Raw genomic sequence first — 22,300 nt, 5'->3', positions numbered from 1 at the left:
GAATATGTGTGTATGAATCTAGTTTCCATCACCCTCTAAGATAGACCTGGTGGCGTGGGTGGGGGCTTTTAGAGAATTTGCCCCTGCCTGCCCCAGTTTCTCTCAAAGCCACAGTCATTGTCATTTTCTTATTTTTTTGTATCTGATTGTTGTTTTGTGATAAAAACTTAATTTATTGACTTTGTAAAATTTAAAATTTACCACATTCATTTGTCATTATTTATCCATGATAAATAAATAACAACTTTTCAAGGTACTTGACAGGTAGGTTGTCCTGAGCATCATGGAGAACCTGCCACATTTCTTCTGTGGATTTAGGCTGTCTCAGTGTCTTCTGTCTCTTCATGTAATCCCAGACTCACTCCATGATGTTGAGATCAGGGCTCTGTGCGGGCCAGACCATCTGCTGCACGACTCCTCGTTCTTGTTGTCCCTGAAGATGGTTGTCATACTGCAGAATGAATGTGGAACGAATCAGGCACCGCCCTAATGGAACCGAGTGATGGATAAGAACCTAAAAACTTAAACTTAGTGGACCCTGCAGAAACCACGTACGTACCCCCAGAAGTATTTCATCTAATTATTCAGTTGTGTTTCATGGGCACCCCCACTTCCATCAGGAGCATAATTTGACACTGTAAAGCTATGTTAAATGAGTTAACAGTTCTCTATGTACTACATAAAATACGTCATTATAGCAGGCTCTTCATTGTCTCTTTTACCTGCAGCTTCAATGGGAAGTGCATTTAGTCAAGCACTGTACTTAACTACAAATTTGAGGTACTTCTCTTGAGTGTTTTCTTTTCATGCCACTTTACAGTCCTACTTCATGGCAAATCATAGAGAAATATAGTACTTTTCACTCCACTCCACACTCCATTTGACCCCTCACAGCCACCTGGCAGTGTTACTGGTCTGTAACATACTGTAGCCACTGCCATATGTTAAAAATAGATAAAAGGTTAAAAAATGAGTTGGCAGTCCTATCAGTAGTACTACATTCAATTCTTTTATATAGCAGACTATTCACTGTCTGTTGTCAAGGCTGGATTATCAAACTACTTTAAAAGTATAGTTATTTTCTAATTTTGCCTTGTAATATTATTCACTTTAAATCTCTGTCACTTGAAAATTATCAAGACAATGGTCTGAAGAAATATTAAGTTAGCCAAAACTGAGAACGTGTAATTAAGCAAAGTTACCATCTGTCACCCTGAACCTGAGCAGAGCTCAGGGGTCTGTTTGTGCTCAGAGATCTGACATTTTGCCTTTTGTTGTGGAAACTTGACTCTTCCATTCAGTCCCAGAGGACGACAGAAAGTGTCCTGTGTGATTTCGATGAGGTTGACAATGAAATGCATTTTATATTCTTCTGTTCATTCTATCATCATTTTAAGTTATATTTGAGAATTAATCTTTTCCTTAAAATCTGAGGGCATCATTGGCTCCTTGATGTGGCAGAGATGAATGTAGAGACTGTTTATAATGTTTCATGTTTATATACACTCTGTAGCATTGCGTTATACTGACAGCGTGTTTCTATTATTTTGTTCACCCTATTTATATCAGTGAGGTTATACTAAATAACAGAAACACTTCTTTATATCATAACTGCAAACTACATCCTAAAAAAACATTATTGTCATGAAGGTAGGATGTATTGCAGGATTGTTGTATTAGACTGTATTAGTTTTCTCTAGGCGTACCTAAAAAACTGCCAACTACAAGACATTTGACACAGTTCAGTTTTTGTTAAACGCCCACATTCAATGTACGAGAGTGTTCAGATTAGATCTGCTACAAAGTGTATGCCTACAGTCTCACGTATTAGCTTCCCTTTTTTTCCAGCTTTCTCTCGCCTCTGCTAAAAGTAATGTAAGCAGTATCCTCTAAGCTCATGTGGGCTGGGCACCTGAAATATTCAATAACTGGCAAAGAGCAACTGCCCCGGGGCCTCAAAAATCCCAGACTCACTGCATGTAGATTTTTGGTAATTTAATTAACTGCACATTTCTTAAGGAATTTGAACCTCCTAAGTACAATTATATATCAAGGCCGGCACTGCAGCTGATTTAGCCAAATTCTGTCCTGTCTTGCAGAGGAAGGCATGCGCCTACATGGTACATATTAAAATAAAGTGCTTTACCAACACTGGGAGTACAATAGCAAATATTTGCACACAGATGCCTCCTAATAGTTTAATCCGGCCATGCAGTCTGTTGTCTGCAGCTTCAGTGTACTAAAGCCCATTAATATGTTTTGATGCTCAGGTGTAGACTTCATCACAGCTCCCCCCCCACCCTTGAGCAAAACGAACCAGTGCGCATGCGTGGAACATTCGATCACTGTTGGTGTAGCTAACGGCTAAGCTACGGGTCCAGCCAACATGGAGAGGAAAGGTAAATCTTTACACCGACACTTCGCACACTGTATGAGCAATGTTGGTCTGTGTGTGAATGTGTGTGTGAGCGTCGGCGCTGCCGTGGATGTCACAAATGTAAAGTTTAGCCGAGCTGCATGCATTCAGATGTTGGTTTAATTGAACGCGTCTGTCACGCACTGTTGAGCTGGGGCGAGCTGCGTTAGCTCCCCAGACGTTAGCTTTAGCTTCAATGGGACATGCCAGGATTAGCGAGCTGCGTTCAGCTTTCTAGCTCTGTCTGTTTTTATACACCAGCTAAAACGCCGACAACGTTCACCAGCTGCTGCTGTATTAACCGACTAGCTTACCACCAGGGTGTGTAAAATTACTTAATGCCACACAAACGTTGCAGTCTTGACATGAACGGTTATCTTTATAGGTAGCTTAGTGATGTAACTTAACATTATAATGGTTTCCAGTATCAAACTGAGTGACAGATGCACCGCAGTTGTGATTTAAATACTGGTATTTGCTGTAAGACGATATAACGCAGCGCATAATAACCCGAGTATGTGCGCTGTAAGGTGAGGTAGTAGTATCTTTTACCTTAGTGTCATCTTTTTTTGTCTTGAGTGTGAGCCGGAGATCAAACGGCAGCTGTAGACAATGGCAAAAAAAAAAAAAATGTCACTGGTTTCTCCTGACAGTTTTGGCACTCCAGGCGAGGAAGAAGAGGGCGAAAGCTAAGAAGACCAGCAAAAAGTGAGTGTTTACACAAGTTCAAGCTCATCTTCTCCTCGTGTTTAACATGATAACCTCATACTAGCATGCATTTTGTCAGTCGCTCTCAGTCTGGTGGTTGTTTGTTGCAGATGTATGACACATGTGTACATGGTCCAGACGTTTAGATTTGAAACTGACAAAAATACCTTGGTTGCATGCTTGCACTCTTACTTTCTTTTGGTCTGTGCATAATCCAGTAATAAAGAAGGGAAAGACTTATCTAACATATCTCAGAAGTATCATGGTTTCCATGGTTTCCATTTTTTGCATGGGGTGCCAGTGAGAGTAGTAGCATTACCCATAAACAGTGGTTTTAGTAAGATGCATGTTGTAAGCTGTCTGTATATATTGTGAGAGAAACTACCCAGAGGCTATGTCTTGCTATCAAAATAGTTTGAGTGATTCCATTAAGATAATGCAACATTTAGGGATGAAAATAGACCGTTCAAGCCTATACTGATTGTTTGGTGTACCTAACAATCTACTAATCATGCCATCAGTGGCGTCCTCCGGAGTGTTACATAACTGCCTGTGCTATATTTAAAACAAGAGAATGAAGAAGCCCACATCAGCCCACCGAAGCATGGTGTTTCACTGAAAACAGCACTATTGCAGATACTCACCTCTTGACAGTGCTATCTTCATGGCTGAAACTTGCATATCCATTAGGTGTAAGAATCATATGATAACCAAGAAACTAGATGTAACTTAAAACAGTGTGGTTGCATGCCACAATTAGTCTTGTATAATGAGCACCATATTTACCAGAGAGCAGTAAGCACCCTTGGTCTTCTTGAGGACATGGCAGGGTGAGAAGGCTATAGTTAGTTGAATTAGTTGTGTAGATAGACAGACACATAGATAAATAAATTTAATGTGAGACTCTGAGAAAACAGAAAATTGAATATTAGAACCTACATCTGCCTTCACACCCAAAGCAATAAGCACTGGCAAAGAAGAATAGGAGCAACCACTCAAAATTATAATGGATTTTTTTGATTACTAATTGTGTCTGGCTCCATATTTAAGGGTTATTTAAGTAATGATATTCCTGCGGTTCATCCCTGTCTTCATTCTATGATAGTTAGTGAAGGGCTGAGACTGAACTGTGAAGATGAATTAATAGTACCAATTCTGATTGCTTCCTACAAATGTGTGATTATTACAAGATTTGCAGTGATGCTCGAGTAGCGAATGCATTTCAAGTGGAGACACCATCATTAGAAAGTCAAAATTCAGCCAAATGAATTCAGTAATTAATTGCAGCTGTTTGTTCTGTCACTGGTGCACAAACATGCTTGAAAGCCCTTTGCTTCAAATAACCGTGTCAGGCATGAATTTGTGGATTATGTGGAAACCAACAGCCCATTTGTGACACACTGCAGACCAGTTTAGGAATTTATTTGAATGTGATCTCAGCTCTCTTGGCTCCCATAGTGATGAGCAGCCTTAATCTCCTCTGTGGAGGAAGTAACATCAGGCTGTTTGGCTTTTAAGTTAATATTAGCCACTGAACTGCTGGCGAGCACAGATTATGGGATGTTACACATATATACACAGAGAAAGTGCTCGCGTTCCAGTGTCATATTGGTGTTGTTATTTGTACTACTGCAAAAAATGACTGAACATGCTGTTCTGAGATGATCTTTACACATTAGCTGTCAAAAATGCCCAGTTATGCTTGGTTGAAATGCCAGAACTGCTATATTTATATTTAACATTTAAAGATTTGTATGACTAAATTAATGAAACCTCAAATGAGAGTTAGATGTCATTAAATATCAGAAGTACTTTCCCCCAGTATATCACCCTTGGCCATCTTGTTGTACACTGATACCTGCATGTTTTAGTTGCAGTTATTGTCAAAACACCAGTAAATGCAGATTTAAAAAAGTCTGCACACAGTTATCCTGTTATTTGACATGGATTTTAGGCCTAACCCTATATTTGTGTTAAAGGCCAAACATTAATCGTACATTAATCATTAAAAAATCATATTTGAGAGCATCATTTGTTTGTAGTAGTCTACAAAACTATGGGCAATATTCTTAATAATGTTTTCTAAAGATCTTAGTTTTAGTCTTCTATGACTCGCTCTAGATGGACTTTGTCTCTTCCATCTGACTTAATGACAAAATAATTGAGCTTTGTAATTGTGAGACAATCTGTGGCACACAGGCTTGTGCCCTAATCTTTTTCTTAATGATGATGTTCATATATTTCTCTCCTTTTAATCCAGGTGCAGTTTAGTTGTCTTGCTTCTGACCCTAGTGATTTATTACATAGTATGCCAAGTACTGAAGTCCTGATTCAGCAGTGTTTATATTTTCCCACATAATAAAGATACACAGCAGACATTTAGCCTAAAATGGGCCTGCAAGAAAATGAGTACAACCATTCACTATTCAGAGGTGTCGACAGCTCAGTAGCTGTGCATGAAGTAATGTGCCCTGCAGCACAGACTTCCTGAAATGTTTCCTACATTTTGTACAGTGTCCTTAAGTGTGAGATCTGTGGAAGGAGGACTGTCATTGTAGATCTGTTGTGGCAGGAAGGTTTTGACAAGATTTTAACATGCACTCTTTATGGCCCGCATGAATGAGATGTAGAGGTTCAGATGCCTTTTTCAATTATCAGCAGTTCTTTAAAGGCATGGTACACATGAAAAATGTTGTTATAAGCCAGTTTTTATTTGCTTGCATTGCTCGCTTACAGTCTGTGTCAATCTGCTGTGTATTTGTGTTTATTTGTTTTAAAAAAAGGAGATGTATTAATAAAAAACAAACGTGTAGGTTGAATTCTGTTGGTTAGGCCAAAACAGAAACTTACATTCGAGCCAAACCAAGACACTTAAAGGCAGATACAGCAAAGCTGAAACTTAATTCCTAGGTGATGATTCAAATTAATATCCTGTCACAGGTTTAAAGGCAAGATTTGGGTGTTGTTAAATTAATAGGCTGGAGGCAGAAATAGGCTAATGGTTAACATACTGAAAAGATGTAGAACATTTTTGTTACCCTTGTGAAACATTTGTTAAATATGAACACATTTCTGTTGTTAAATGACAGGTAATTGGTAAGAAGTGCAGCGAAGGTTAATATTCAAAGGATTTCTGTCCTCAGGCAGGAGAGAAAATGTTAGGGACTGTGTTCCTGATGAAGTCTATGATGGTTGGTGTGTTTGTCCATCAGGCAGCCAGCCAATCCCAGAGCTCGACAGCAGCCTCAGCTAGAAGCCTCACCTCAGGAGCCTGAAGAACCTGAGGAGATCCTCGGCTCTGACGATGAGGAACAGGAAGATCCTAATGACTACTGCAAAGGTGAGTCTCGTCTTGCCCTGTATGTTTGAACACACAATATAACTCAATTACTGTGAATAACCAGAATAAGACGTTTGTGTTAAGTGATTGCATGGTTTTCTGTAAATAAACTCCCCCAATTACTCAGTTATGCCAGTTAATTGACTTAATTTAACTTTGATAACCTAGTTTAGGTGAGTATATGGGAGTTACAATAAGATCATAATCAGTTATTACATGCACTGTCTTGTCTATGGTTGTTGAACTGTGTAGTTAATCTGCATGTTCTTCTCTTCTAGGGGGCTACCACCATGTGAAAGTAGGAGACCTTTATAACGGAAAGTACCATGTAATCCGTAAACTGGGCTGGGGACACTTCTCCACCGTGTGGCTGGCCTGGGACATCCAGTAAGAGAAAAGCTTTACTGCATATTTTTCACTGCACAGTATCAGTGGACTCTGAGACTGTTGTGGGAGGACCTCGTACAGTGCTTCCTGTTAGCGAACGCTACTTGCTCTGTGGTTGCAGGGTGAAGAGGTTTGTTGCAATGAAGGTGGTGAAGAGTGCGGAGCACTACACGGAAACAGCAGTGGATGAGATTAAACTCCTCAGATCTGTAAGTAGCTGAGCTCATTGCACACGGTAGGTTCTGTGAGTTTATATCACATAAATCAGGACAACAAGACGTTCAGTGTACACACTGTGTAACTGCATGTACAGTACTGTCTAACAACTTTCAGCATGTTAGGCATGTGTGTTTAAGCAGTATTACATGGTTACAGATAAACATTAGTAAGTGTAAATCCTGATTATTTGGATTGCATTGTTCCCTTGCTTTTTCCTCAGGTAAGAAACTCAGACCCCAATGACCCTAACCGGGAGATGGTGGTCCAGCTGCTAGATGACTTCAAGATCTCTGGTGTCAATGGAACTCGTATCTTTTACAGCCAAATAATGCAGATTCTTCCTGGTCTTTTGTGACTCCGATTAGAAGTGTTTAATTTCTACTTTCTGCCGGAAAGACTAAAACTTATTAATTCTTAGAAAAATGCGTTTTCAGGGAAAGGATCATTCTTTCCCTTGGTGTCAAATTTAGCTGGAAAGCAGAGAACAAACAACAAAGTAAACAGCAGGTGTCGACTGGACCAAATGGAACCTTGTGTATCCCAAACAGACCTCCACCTATCACAACACTTTGGCTGAGTAAGATCCCCTGAATGCCACAGGGATAGCTATAGCTGTAATATGAGACTCCCTAACAACAGTGTAGTGTTTGCACTCTCATGACCTGCCCTCTTTTCAGTATAAATAATGCTTCTCCTCATGTAGGTGAATGACCTACTGGTTTTCAGTTTGGCTTTACTTATATTGCCTTTAGAGATGTCCCAAGCTGATCCCAAGCATCAGTGTTGAGGCCGATCCAGGCTTATTTAAATGGTTTGGTATTGGCTAAAAATTTTCAAATCAAAATCTGGTCCTTTCATTACTGTACTCTGCTGTGTTTTGTCCTCCTCAGCCTGATTGTGTTGCAACTCCTCTCCTGTAAGATAGCCAGCCTATACAGTGCAGCATCCCGCTGCATAAATCATTGAAAAAATGAAATACATACAAATTCACTGAGCTCTGACCCTAATAATCATTAGAAAAGCGGTGTAGAAAACATTTAGCTGCAGCTACTCATTTTTAGCCGGTGTCGCCTTCAGTGCTTAAGATGACACACACATTGCAGATGGTACGTCATATCAGGTGTCATTAATTAATGTTTTTTGATTTGTGTGCTTTCTGCACGCTCTGTACTTCTCAAAGATATTTAGTGAGGGAAGAGCCTCCTCTCTGTAACGCTACTGTACAACCACAAGTGAAGAGTTTCTTTGGCTCAAATCCAACAGAGTGAGATGTCTTCTTTCTAGTGGATTGTGGGATGTCTTTGTCAGGGATGGCATTCTCCCAGCTGAACTTTGATTCATATAATATCAATAATTGAAGCTCATAGACTTTATATTTTTGAACCATGATCTTCAGTATGTGGATCAAGAAGCTCATAAAAAATAAGGTGTGTGAGGTTAACCAGTCCACAGCTGTGTTATTGCAGTGTGTCAGATACATAGGATATTTAATCAACATTTAAGTAACATAAAAGTATTGGATCAGACTCGGCAGATACCCAGCATGAACAGTCTTAGATCAGGATCAGGGCCCAAAAACACTTGATCGGGACATCACTGACTGCATTGTTACTGTCTTGACTGCTGTGATCTTCAGATGTCTGCATGGTGTTTGAGGTGCTGGGGCATCACTTATTAAAGTGGATAATAAAGTCCAATTACCAAGGGCTACCCCTATCGTGCGTGAAGAGCATTATAAAACAGGTAATTCACAGCGACGCACCTTTTTACGCGTGATGTAGATTCAGTCATAGCTTCCACTAGTTTCCAGCAGCCATGTAGGCTCCAGGCTGTATGATGGGTGGAAACCATTCAGGGCATACAAACAATGAGCAAGTCAGACCTGCTTCTTGACAGATGGACTGAGAAAAATTTTTAAGTGTTTGCATTTCTTGAGCCACCGATCTTTTGTAATGGAATGAGTAACTTATTCAGTAATATTGATTCATTACATATACGTTGCCACTAAGCATTACTATTTATTCACTCTTGGAAAACATAGTAAATTATTACCAAAAATGGCAAATTACAAGAATTTTATTTTTGTTCACCTCAACTACATTTCTGTCAGGCACATGTATGTCAGCCGTTCATTTCATATATTTTAACTGTATTTTACAATCAGATAATCATTTTCCGTGCATACATTTTCCAGGTGCTTCAAGGCCTGGACTACCTGCACACAAAGTGTCAGATCATCCACACAGACATCAAGCCAGAGAATATCCTGATGAGTGTTGATGAGCCTTATGTCCGGAAGCTCGCTGCAGAGGCCACAGAGTGGCAGAGGGCTGGGGCACCTCCTCCTTCTGGTTCAGCAAGTATGAGACACACACACACACACATCCTTATGTACATTCATGAGCACAGTTTGGTAACATTTTGTACTCTTCTGATGTTCTCTTCTCAGTAAGCACAGCACCTGCTCCAAAACAGGTAAAGCCTTTTTATTATTTACTTTTTGCACAGAACATCAGCCTCCCACATTTCAATATAACACACAGTCCCAAAAATATGCAGCTATCAATGAGCGCCTCCTTTTGTTTCCTGTGATCATTTCTGACAGACAGTAAAAATGTCCAAAAACAAGAAGAAGAAGTTAAAAAAGAAGCAGAAGCGTCAAGCTGAGCTGCTGGAAAAGTGCATCTTGGACCTGGAGGAAATGGAAAAGACCACAGAGACACGATATGAAGATGATGATGAAGATGAGGATCCACAGTCTCCAAAGGGACGGGTGTGTTCTCCTCTCAGACAGGTGTCTCTTCAGGAGCTAGGAAATGAGGAAACAGGGGGTAAGAAGCCAACATCACAGGAGTAATATGTGTTTCTCAATTTTTTTTTGTTACTGATGCTAGTTAAAGTACTGTTGTGGTTGTGGTGCAGGAATAAAATCCCTGGTACGAGTCATTTCCAAAAAAGAATTCTCACCTGTCCTGTTTTTGCACTATCAGAGAGCAGTGTGCATGCAGACCTCATGAGGGAGGGACCAGAGGGGCTGTCGGAGCTGAACTGTAATGGCCATGTGGAGGTGGAGCAGAGACAGTCCCAGTGGAGGGACGAAGACCAACACAATGGCAATGCAGAGCCCTTGGAGAAATGTGCCAGTCAGGAGGAGCAACACAAGGATTCCCCTGTCCACCCCATCTCCAACGGTGTGGACTCTGCCGATGTCAACGAGCTGGACACTGAGACTGAAGGCAGGGCCACTGACAGCAGTGGAGTTACTGAGAGACACCATCTTGCTGGGCTGGAGGAGGGAGAGCTTGAACAAACAGTTTTCCAGGACGAGGGAGAGGATGGACCTGACTGTCAATACAGAAACCAGGAAAGCCTGAGAAACGGTCAGTCAGCCAAAATCAGTGCATCTACAAACAGCAAGAAGGGTTTGTGGTAGCTGTTTGTTCAGGCTGGGCTGCTTTATAAGTTTAATACAGGCTGGGCCATGTGAACTTTATTGATTGTTAAACTCTTTGTTTATAAGATTTTTACCCCATCCTTATCTGCCTGCCTCTCCCTCTCCCTCTCTCTCTCTCTCTCTCTCTCTCTCTCTCTCCCCCCCCCCCCTCTCTCTCTCTCTCTCTCTCTCTACTCTGGTGTAGGCAAGCTAACAGCAGGATCCCTGCTAGTTAACCCCCTTGAGCCACTCAATGCAGACAAGATCAAGGTCAAGATTGCAGATTTGGGAAATGCATGCTGGGTGGTGAGTAGTCTGCTAATGACCTGAGGGATTTCCTGATTAGGGATGAAGCCTTGCAGCGAGGGACACATCCAGTGTCATCTTGTTACCAAAATAGAAAGACTTCGATCTTCCAGCTCTTTGTCTTTATACAGTATATATACGTTTATATGTGATATGGTAGATCTGGCTTGGCACAGTTCTCTAGAGTCTTCACACATTTATAGTTCTTAAATATATTTCTCCCATTAAAACAGGATACACACTGAAGGCTCTGTTACCTACCCATGTTACAGATTGTTGTTTGTTTGAAAGATTTGTTTCCTCTCCTTTGTCAGCACAAGCACTTTACGGAAGACATACAGACACGGCAGTACAGGTCCTTAGAGGTGCTCATCGGTGCTGGATACAGCACACCGGCCGATATATGGAGCACAGCCTGCATGGTGAGAGATTGCACTGTATCAAACCTTCAGAAACAAATCAGAGTCCAGTGTACCCTCAGTAAATACATCCCTTCATACAGTGTCTCTTCCTGAGTTTATGATGACTGTGTTGTCTCTTCAGGCCTTTGAGCTTGCCACAGGGGACTACTTGTTTGAACCTCATTCTGGGGAAGATTATTCCAGGGATGAAGGTATTTGCTGGGACATCCTCTTCCTGTCCATTTTCTTTTTTATCCAGTAATAATTGCACAGAATTAATCCTGTGCTATATTTAGCTGTGTTTTTGAAATGTATGCTTCACTGGTAAGAAGGTTTTAGCATTGTTGGTAACTTTTAACAGTTATTGCTACTGTGAAAATGTGTCCTCCATTAGTGCTTTTTATTCTCATCACGAATTGTTTAATTGAACACTCTATTAAGAATTTCACAGTGAGCATGGCAAGTTGTGACATTCACTGCCAATGTAAGTGCAGTTTGCACAATGAGTTGCAGTGCACTTTGCTTAATTTTTCACAGCGTTAATACTTAAATGAGGTACTCCATTACAGTGATTCTCAAATTTAGAAGAAATGCAGATGTGAATCGTGTGATTTGAGTACCAGCATTCCTGTGTTTATGTCCTCTTTAACACCTCAAACCACATTTTCTGCTGCACTGCACTGGAGACGGGGCCATCTCTTCATTTCCCACTTCACCTTTCTTCATCTCCTCACCACTCACTCTCCATGCTTCCTTGTTCTCCTCTTCATGCTTTTCTTTTTGTAAATGTTGGCTCACTGCATAGCTTGAAGTGTCTGTAATGTCTTGATTCTGCCGCAGCATGTCAGGATTGTGCTTAGATTCGGCCTTTAGCTTATTGGCACATGTCCCACACCTGTGGAGCGGCTTTTTCCACCTACAGTACATGGGCTCATGAGTCCGTTGCTTTTTCTTCTGCCACTCCTTTTTCTGTTGCGTGACTGTCCTTTATTGGGCTTTTTACTAATCGCTCATTCTGTATCAGAATCTGCAGTAAGTGTTTTAGTGCAAATGGCTTTGACAGCTGTGCTTTAAGCCTTGTTTTCAGCCAGATTCAGCCTTAGTGGTTTGTTTTCATATATGAAAGTAAATGGCCTACATGTGTTCAAATGTTTGTAAGTGTGAAAAAAAAAATAACACAGGCTTCCCATACCTTCTTGTCATACTAGGCTGTCATCATCCATTGTTTCTAATACATTGTTCCACATGACCATTTGCCATCTCTCTCCCATCCCCTCTCCCATTTGCCATCTCATCTCATCTCATCTCTCCAAACCTGTTTCCCCCTGACTTCCTATATTCCCTCTCCTCCTCTGATGTGCCTCATTTCCAGACCATCTTGCTCTCATGATAGAGTTGCTTGGTAAAATCCCTCGTCACTATGCTCTGAGTGGGAAATACTCACAGGAATACTTCACCAAGAGAGGTATGCCACCCCTCTGTCTGTGGCCCTCTGTGGGAGCGGTGGTGGACGGCAGGGAGAGGAGTACAGGCTTCTGTCAGCACATTCAGATCTACCAAAGCTGTTGGTGTGCGCAAGCCAGTGGAGCATAATAGTCAGTACAGACCAATGAATGTCTGTTACTTTGAACAGTGCCATCAGACATTGATTCAAGTGTCCGTAGTTCTGCCAACGAGTGCCTGGCAAAGGTACATTCAGTGCCTCCTCAGTTGTAGCCAGTAGGATTTGGCTGGATACTTGACACTGTCTTGATCACTTTTGGGCAGTTTCTCTTAACTCACACTCTTAAGAGTGTAAGGTCAGCCACAGGAGTGGTGATAATTCCACCGTAGCTGAAGTATGAATTTGTCATTTCCAGTGTGCCCCATCCCATGTCTGATTGGATTCAGAGGCAAAGCTGCAGCTATTAATTCTTGAGACAGAAGAATCTCGCAACTCTTGTAATGTCTGATACCTTCATTTTTAAGGTATCCCTCATAATTATCTCTCTGCCTCTCAAACGATCCAGCCCGTATGTGTGCTGTCAGCCTGACCCTGCTCTTTCTCAGCCCTCCATTTACACACCCAGAGTTGGGCCAGTGACTGAGACACTGTCTGATGAATCCGTTGTCTTGTCTGTCTTCCCTTCTCCTCTTGCAACCGTCTGCTGTGTAGACCATATAGCGCTGATCATTGAGCTGCTGGGGAGTGTCCCACGCAAACTTATAATGACCGGCAAATATTCCAAGGATTTTTTCACCAAGAAAGGTAAAATAGAAAGTGTCGGTGTCGAGATTGGAGTTTTTTGAGCGAGCGTTGTCTGTCTGTCCAGATCATAGTCATAGTCAGCTGTTCTCATTTTAATGTATGTTGGTAAAAACCTTTCTAACATAAAATATAACCACTCAAAAGAAATGCCTGTTTGAAAAACATGTGTACAGTTAAAAATATGACATATTTCCTGTATGTAATATCTAGATATTTAAAATGCACGCATCTGATGATTTCATAGACTTAACTACCTTATTGTACTGGGTTCACACACAGTTAAGCGTTGTGCTCTGTTTCTTAATATCTCTCTGATTCAGTGTTGTCTGTCCGGGTTGTCTGCAGGTGACTTGAAACACATCACAAAGCTGAAGCCGTGGGGACTGCTGGAGGTGCTGGTCGACAAGTACGAGTGGCCCCGAGCTGAAGCCGAGTGCTTCACTGACTTCCTGCTTCCCATGCTGGAGCTGATTCCTGAGAAGAGAGCCACGGCCGCAGAGTGCTTGCGCCACCCCTGGCTTGCCCTCTAGTGGAGACCTCCAGCCTTTGCACCTCCCCTCCCTCCCACTTTCTCCAGAGACTGCAACAGATCACTTTCCAGTTTGGGCATATCAGATGAATATTTATTTCTCTTTTTGTTTTGTTGTTTTGGATTTCTTATGTTCTTGTTGTTGAGCTAATGCTTCTGTGTATGTTTGCTTTGTATTTGTTGGATCTTCTCTCAGTGTGATGACGTCGGGAACCCAGTGGATTATATTTCTTTGTGATTATGTTGGCTCCAACTGCTGTGCTCTGTTCACCCATCCAACTAAGCAAACCTGTTATTGTACTGCTAGTGACTCGTCCTTGTTTGTTACACTCCTGCACTAAACCCCAAACAAACCAAGGATATGTAGCCTTTATTGGTCATTTTCATCCCCTTAAAAAGGACTCGCTATCCCTTTTTTTGTACATTTTCATTAGTGCTGTGTTCTTTTTTTTTTTTTTTTTAAATGAGTTTCTTTATCTTATATTACACATGTAAGGTATACATTTTGTATTTGTAAAGTAGGTTTAGGGAGTTGCACACTGGGCTGACATTTACACACTGACTGTGGTAGTGTTCACAGCATTTCTCCAGACAGACTCTAGTTTCTTACAGAGACATCCACTGTCTGATAAAGTAGGTCTTATTTTTTAGCCATTACAAATCCGTTGTCACCTGGTATTTAGTATGGTTAGTTCATTATAATAAATGAGATCTTTCATTCTCATGGGAGGCTGGTATTCTCATACACATTATACAATTCAGGAATATAGTGTTTTAAAGGTTTCAACAAGACGGCATTTTAAGAAGCCCAATTTAAAGGAAAAAAGAAGTGAAAATAAACTGTATATATCTGTACCAAAGAGTTTGCCTTTATGTATATTTCAATTATGTACAGTTTCTAACAAATCTTATATCTTAGCTAAAATTATTTAGCTGGGTAGCTGTGTTTTAATAAAAGCGTATGGAAGATGTGTTCGAGCTCAGTTGTGTGTGTGTGGCCAACTGTTCAATAATATCACTGTTTTTGCCATAGGAATGGTGAGATCTGATGTTATGTAATGGTGTCTCAAAATTGATCATATCAAGTAACCTATGTATCTGTTGAGGCCTAGGTAAAAACTAAATTTACATCAATGTCAGATTCAAGAGCATAGACTTTGTGTGAGCCGTCAATTTACAAAACTGTACAACACACCATACAATAAAACAGATGTTCATACAATACGAAATGTGTCAACCTTGTTTTTCAGAGTTTATTAGGTTTGTGATGTAAAGTACATTATTCTCCATGCTGAATAGTTAGTAGGCCCAATTATTAAATCATTCAACTCTCCAAAACACAAGTATGATGAGCTCAACATTAACATGTTTAGCGAAAAAACAAACAACAAAACTGTGGCTATGTGCTATCTGCAGGTAATGGGAAATAGGGAAGTCAAAAAAGCAATTCACAAGGAAAATTGAAAATTCTTCAGTGCTCAGGAAAATGTAATTAAGGATTTGGTGTTTTCAAGGTCAAGGATGAAGTTTTTTAATTCTCATAGCTCTGATATGGTTTGTAATAGTGCTCTTTGACATGTAACATTAGGAAAATCACAGGTGAAAATAATGAATGATGGTTGAATGATGTTTCAGTCACTGTCCTGGTATTGTTCATGCTGACTCACTGTCACACTGTCATGACTTACTGGGGACACATCTGTGCTTTTCTACTGTGACAAGATAGAAAATGTCCACAGTAAAAAGTCCCACAGGCAGCATTTTTATATTCTTCCAAGGTCAAGCGCAGAGACTGTAACTCCCCTGCTTTGCTCCACACCCTCAGCCTTCACCTTGTTTGCATTAACCCTCACCTGCTCCCTCCACCTCAAAGTCATCAGGCAGCAGTTTGTCCTGCCGGTTGCCGAGAGTGAAGGACAGAAATGCCAGGAGGAGGGCGTCCAGGATGCTGATGATGGCCAGGATGTAGGCCCAGCGTACTGTGCAGTTCCCCAGGCTGTACTTATCCGTCCTCTGGCCACACATCCTCTTCACCTCCGGAGAGTCCCAGCCGTCCGGGTAGATCATGCATCCCATCACCATCAACACGGCTGGGGGTGGAAGGAGGGCACAGAAATGGCAGAGCCTTGCAATAATTACCCCTTGTGTGCTCTTACTCTGATAAATAATTATGAGATTTTTTTTTTTCAGCCCCAAGTGCAGGATATGGGATGATGTGCCCCCATAAAGTGCCAAAGGTTTTATTTATTTATGATGCAGCAGGGCAAGAGGATGCTCAGTGGTGTTGTTTCAATGATGTACTGTTATGAAAGTTCTTAAATGTTAAATGCTCTTCATCGTCTGGTAAAGTTTCCTCTGGGTTTTTGCCAAAACTACCGAACAAACCAAGATTAAAATGTGATCTCCTATGTGCAGGTCAAGTAAGTAAGTAAGTAAGTAGATTCAGTAGATTTACTGAAGAACTAAGATTTACTCAACATTTTCTTGAAAGGTATTGAAGCTGGTTATTTTACATTAAAGTAAAACCCATTGTTAAAATTAAACAAGTGGTTCCCAAGACTTTCAAAACTAAACATCTCAGGTTGTTTTATTTGAAGTCAATCGTCACACGGCCCGTTAGATTTATCTTGTGATCCTTTGGATCCTTAGGTTGGGAACCACTGGACTAAAATACCCCGACTGCATCTGAGGCAGAGAAATGAGCTCCACTTTCAGCAGCTACATCACTAAAATCTAAAATGCTACAGTCAAATTATTGAGTCAGTATTAACAATTTAATTTCACACATGGCCAGTCACAGGGCACATTTTTCTGCAGAATGAGTACTTTTAGTATACTTAAAATATATTTTACTACCTCATATTTACTACTTCCGTACCTTTACTGAAGTGTTATTTTGAATACACGATTTAACTTGTAATGGTGTGTTTTTACATTGTTGTATTACTACTTTAACTGAAGTAAAGAACCTCAGTATTTCATCCACCACTAGCAATATAGGCCTTTGTCGCATACTATTGAATATGGCTTGTTTCCTTGGCCCTTGTATGTTTCAGGTGCAAGTTTAGATCAGTTAACAACACAGCAACACCTGATCTTGTTACATGCAACCAAACCACCATCAGAGGTGTCAGAGTCTGGGCTGAAACCGGATCCCTTATTGGCTTCCACAGTGAAGAACGGCACATCAAGAACAAACACACGTCAAGCCTGAAACCAGAGAGGTGAGAAGACGGCTCACAACAGGATGAGTTTATCACCTCACAGGTGATAAAGGACAGGTCTCACTCATCCTTCTGAGTTTTTACGTTAAGGTGCAGACATCTGGTAAAGATCCGAAAGATATTATTGGATGTGTACTTTCACGACCAAATGTAAAAACTTGAAGAATGTTCAGACATTTAATTTGGATAATTTCATACTTATACTAAAACAAAATATACGATTTTAGCAGAATAAGTTGTAGAGTCACTTGCCAATTTTGTACTTCTCCACAGACTGTAACCTTTGATGTTGGCCCATTTTTTAAAATTAAGGTCTATAAATATAAGTAAGTTTACAATTTATTTTAAGTTCAGGTTTTTATCACTTAATTTTGTCTTTAAGAGGGTAAATAGGATAATAATCATAATCCCAGTTGATGTCCAGCTTCATAGAAACTAATCAGCATCATATTGATTTACATTCCAGTAAATTTAATTAATTACATTCGATTGTTATTTACAAATTTCTAATTTGTAAATAAAAAAATTTACCATAAAATAAAATGTGTCCAGAAACTACAAAATAAGGTTTGCTTGGTGTTTTTTTTTTTTTTTTTTTTAACCCTAAATATATATTCACATGTAGCTGGTGGAGATGGAGCTTGTTTTGGCAACTTTATATGCTGCTGGTTACTTTAATCAATCAAACTCTGCATCATATTTTATGCATGGATCATATACTTTTATGTAGTGACTATGTCAAATTAATGTAGTCAAGAATTAAGTACAATAATAACCTCTGAAATGTAATGGAGTGTAGGTGAAAAGCAACATAAAATGGAAGTGCTTAAGTAAAGTACAAGTACTTCAGAATAGTACTTAAATACAGTAGTTGCCTATTGTAAATGTACCTTCCACCACTGAAAGCCACACTCTCCCTCACCTGAGGCCAGCTGCATCCATGCACAGATCTTGTAGACGTTCCCGGCGCTGCAGAAGAAGAACAAGCTGAAACAGACCATGGTGCCAACAACCAGCAGCATGGAGGTCCCGACGAAGAACATGGCAGTCCTGAAGGCCGGTGAAGGGATGGAGCCGAAGTCCAGCACGCTGCCCTTACAGGTGAGCTCCGAGGTCAGCGCGTTGCCGATGCAGTAGTGGAAGAGGCCGAAGTATCCGGCCTGCGGGGTGTTGACACTGTCCCCGATCCAGTAGGGCTGGATGAAGACCACCACGGTGATGATAGCGAAGCAGATGGTGAACACTGCCCACATGACTCCGATGGCTCGGGAGTTTCTCACATAGTTTGTGTGGTAGATTTTGGCTGCCTCCTGGGCTGGAAGCAGATCCATATTAGCGAGCAGAAAAAAAAGAAAAAAAAAAAAGTTTGTGTCGGATTTTACAGCTGTTAGCTTTTCTGAAAAACTCTCTGTCTTCAGGCCTGTGAAATATTTTGTCGTTGTACTAAATCCATGTGTCCCGAATCTTGATGCACGCCACAACACACGCACACAGACACCTGCTGCGGCTGCGAAGGATTCAGCACCCTGGACAGTACCCCACCTTTAATTCATGACGCGAGTCTGACGTCAGACACGGACAGGTGCAGGACGGTGTGGGATCACACATAAGCGTTTTACTACAGTACTGGAAAATAACTAAATATTATCTTCAATGTAAATGAGCGAGCTTTTTTTCATGTAAAAGCTGCAGTTTCATTTGTCTCCTAATTCTCTTGGTGGTAGCTTAGCTGCTCATTCAGTTTTCGAAATTTAAATAATTGAAAGGTTATGGCACAATCAGGAAGTCATCCATTCAAGTTTGCTTGTAAGTAAGTGACAGTTAAAATTGCAATGTATCTCTTCAGAAGACTATTTTGAATAATTAAAAATGCAAGTGATCTTAATTTGGCCCTTTTTATTTCAAACGACGATTTTTATTATTTTAATATATTTTATATATATTAAATGTCAGTATAACATAATGGGTAATTCCATTATATAATAGTTTAGTGGTATAATGAGTTTCTCAGTTTGTAATAAGCCGTCAGCAATGGTTAGCCAGTCATCAATAAGTGTAAATAAAATCATTAATAGAGGGTTAACATTTATAACTACAAGTCTGCAGTTATAAATATTAATCAGCTGCTTACACCTGGAGTTTGGTCCAGATCTTTATCAGTCCATTTCCCGTAAAAATAAAAACTTGGGGTTATTTTTATAATCACACTGCAGTTTTACCATTATTGTAATTTGGTACAAACTCCATTTATTTCAATATTTTCTAAATGTCATAATGTGATATTTAGTGAGCTTCAAAAATCCATTGATATATGGATTCTGACAGTTTGTCGAGGTTTATGGCTGAGGCACAGGAAGCTTAAAATAAAGGCTCGCTGATATTAAATTCAATATTGTTCCAGCTGAGTCTTCATATTGGAGCGCTGCTTATCTGAAAACTTACTGCCAGTGACAGGAACACAATAAGGATTTTATTTTGATAAGTAAAAAAAAAGAAGAAGGAGAAGAGAGACCACACATGGACGGGTTATGGTTTTTGATTGCTGCTGCTGAGGGTGTTGGGAGTTCAGCTGCATCACAGTGCACTGGACAACAATGAAGTCTTTTTTAGCTCAGAAATGGCACATATTATGTGAAAAACCTAACACTATACACACGTGGGCAGCTTCAGAATCACACAGCACACTTGTGTTTGCCAAAACCATCTGGTCTGTGAGGCTTGATACCAAAGCAGAGATCACTCTACTGCTGGTGAATCCAGCTTTTTCTTCTCTCTCTCTCTTATTAACTGCTGTTTTTTTCCACACTGATTACTCCGCTGTGGGCTGATAAGTTACGACACTGAACACCAGAGGTAAATTTTGGACAAAAATAGTGACTCTCATGTTTGCTACAGCCCCACTTTTTCATTTATCAGTATACATTTCTGGAGTCTTTTTTTCATGTAAATATTTTAAATAACACTAACAGTTACCTTTAAATCACAACAGCACTTATGATTGTGCTCCTTTGCTCTCATTGTTTTCTGTGCCATGTTCAGTTTGGGATGACAGCTATGGCTCGAGGCTGATGGGTGGGGGGGCGGGGGTGGGGCAGCCGCCATCTGTGCCACTTGCCCTCCGGTCACAGTTGGTAACAAGGAGCTTGAGGGCCTCCTACATGACACTATGCCATACTGTGGATAAACAGTATTCAGGGATGAGCGGTTGTCCCACTTCCCCAGGGGATCCCTGATGGCTCAGGAGGGACACAATCAGCTGCTGGTGGGTGGTGGTGGTGGTGGTGGGACAGCAGAGAAGGAAACACCAGCAGCTCTGCCTGAGATGACACAGAGAGAGGGATGAGAGGGAGAGGAGACATCACAATTTAGATAAAAAAGGACTAATCAAAACCAGTATGTGGAAGAAAAATGTGGGGGTTCTGCTTTTGAGTGCTGCTCTAATGAGGCGTAATCCCTGATAAACGTGACAGCTTCTGAGGAGCCCGACTGTCTTGTCACGATTTCATCAAGCTCACAGTTTCTTCAGTGATGCCTTGAAGAGGAGGTGTGTAGATGAAAACACACACACACACACACACACACACACACACACACAGATACACCTTACACTTTCAGGAAAAAAATAATCTCTTTATTTGTTTTCTGGCATAAAGCCTTGTTTTAAAGTCAAAATAATGACAGCCTGTAGTGATATGAGGGAATTAGTCAAATCCACTTTCACTTCTGTTGCATTCAGAACCCCTGGTTGTGAATTAAAAGATAAATCCATGGCCATCTGCTTTTTACCCAGAGCAGTGCTGCTGTGTTGTAACTCCTAAATGAAGATGAAACATGTCTATCTTAAGGACTGATGTGTTGGGTTTATCGCAGACGTTAACACACAGAAAGGAATGAAGCTTTCCTGTGCGCCTGTTGTTTTTCATCCTCTTTTTTCATCACAGACAAGGTCTGACATTAACAGAATAATAAAGGTGTTTAACTGTCTTACCTTGTTACAAACTGAAGAGCACTTGCAGCTTTGATTTTAAAGGTGCCGCCGTCTCCTGAACATAAATTAAAGCTGCATTTCTCTTTTGGTTTTCTGAGGACAATGAAACACTGTTTGCATTGGCTTTTCAGTCATCCCACCATGCACCACTCAAAGTTTTTATGCACTGAAGAGAACAGAAGAGGCCCTTAGCTTTGTTTTAGGTAAGAGAATTTCACTTTGTGCCACAAAACAATTCAGTAAATTTTTGGCAAACTTGAGGATGATGACACTCCATGTAAAAAGGCTGGAAATGCACAGTCTTCCCCATGCAGCAGCCTTCCTGTGGAAGCAGATAAGGGCTAACATGATTTTAAATTCTTAAACTATGAAATTTAATCACTTCTGAATATGTGATTTCAAAATGAAATGCTAATGAATTTATAAAGCATTGAATTATTTTACTTTGAAAGTCATCTATCTGATTTGATGTGGTTTGAATTCTCTTTAAAATAGTAACACAGTTAACGTACAAAGTCAATGGAAAGACACGAATTCGCGTCCGTGAGGGTCGAAATATGTCAACTTGAGCGAAAACTTCGCGTGACACCGTGTCGCGAGAGCCTATCAGCGTTCAGATTCTCCTGACGTCAACGACAATTAAAAATGGAGGAGACAGTTATCGTTGCAGTTTGCAGTACGACAAAACCTCTATAATTTACAGAGACAGAACAAAAAACAAGAGGACATGGAGAAAAAAATCAGTCAGTCAGTAGACTGCAGGACTAGGACTACTAGGTAAGTTCTGAAAATCTGTATCCGTTACTTGATTCCAGCTGTTTGTTGTACTTTCCTACAAGCCAAGTTAGCTTTAGCGTTAGCTGCCTCCCCCAGTTAGCGCAAACACTGGCGCAGCCGGCTTTCCTGTACACGGGTGCAATAGAGGTCATTCGGTTATTCCGTTATGTGGTATCGATGGAGGCAAGCCCCTCCTTTCCGAAAGGAGTACTCCCATTGGCTGTTAAAAGTGCGAATATGTGCGGACTGCGAAATACTCCGAAATCAGCTGCCTGCTTTGCCTCATTGGAAATACATCCTAGTAATGACCAAGCCTCTACTATT

General features: G+C 40.6%; 2 protein-coding genes across 4 annotated transcripts; one reads left to right on the top strand and one right to left on the bottom strand.

The window, feature by feature from the left end:
* The first annotated feature begins 2,356 nt into the window (after positions 1 to 2,356).
* srpk1a (SRSF protein kinase 1a) lies at positions 2,357 to 15,201 on the top strand. 3 transcript variants are annotated; one of them, XM_041052006.1, is made up of 16 exons: positions 2,357 to 2,399; positions 3,070 to 3,124; positions 6,337 to 6,464; positions 6,743 to 6,851; positions 6,973 to 7,060; positions 7,291 to 7,378; positions 8,707 to 8,813; positions 9,265 to 9,430; positions 9,520 to 9,545; positions 9,676 to 9,901; positions 10,061 to 10,450; positions 10,724 to 10,809; positions 11,124 to 11,231; positions 11,353 to 11,422; positions 12,583 to 12,675; positions 13,804 to 15,201. In XM_041052006.1, the coding sequence occupies exons 1-16, from the start codon at positions 2,387 to 2,389 to the stop codon at positions 13,986 to 13,988; spliced, it is 1,938 nt and encodes a 645-aa protein (XP_040907940.1). In that variant the 5' UTR covers positions 2,357 to 2,386; the 3' UTR covers positions 13,989 to 15,201. The 3 variants fall into 3 exon arrangements, with proteins under 3 accessions (XP_040907940.1, XP_040907931.1, XP_040907922.1); XM_041051997.1 differs by lacking the exon at positions 12,583 to 12,675 and adding an exon at positions 13,366 to 13,458 and having other exon boundaries at positions 10,709 to 10,809; XM_041051988.1 differs by having other exon boundaries at positions 10,709 to 10,809.
* A 185-nt stretch (positions 15,202 to 15,386) lies between these two features.
* On the bottom strand, positions 15,387 to 18,545 carry lhfpl5b (LHFPL tetraspan subfamily member 5b). The gene is made up of 3 exons (XM_041052412.1): positions 18,134 to 18,545; positions 15,841 to 16,077; positions 15,387 to 15,397 (listed from the first exon to the last, which is right to left on the bottom strand). The coding sequence occupies exons 1-3, from the start codon at positions 18,540 to 18,542 to the stop codon at positions 15,387 to 15,389; spliced, it is 657 nt and encodes a 218-aa protein (XP_040908346.1). The 5' UTR covers positions 18,543 to 18,545.
* Between the last annotated feature and the right edge of the window lie 3,755 nt (positions 18,546 to 22,300).

The sequence above is a fragment of the Toxotes jaculatrix genome, chromosome 2 (assembly GCF_017976425.1).
Source record: "Toxotes jaculatrix isolate fToxJac2 chromosome 2, fToxJac2.pri, whole genome shotgun sequence".
Lineage (NCBI taxonomy): Eukaryota > Metazoa > Chordata > Actinopteri > Toxotidae > Toxotes > Toxotes jaculatrix.
Note: the sequence above shows the minus strand (reverse complement) of the source record. Positions and strands in the feature narration are given on the sequence as shown.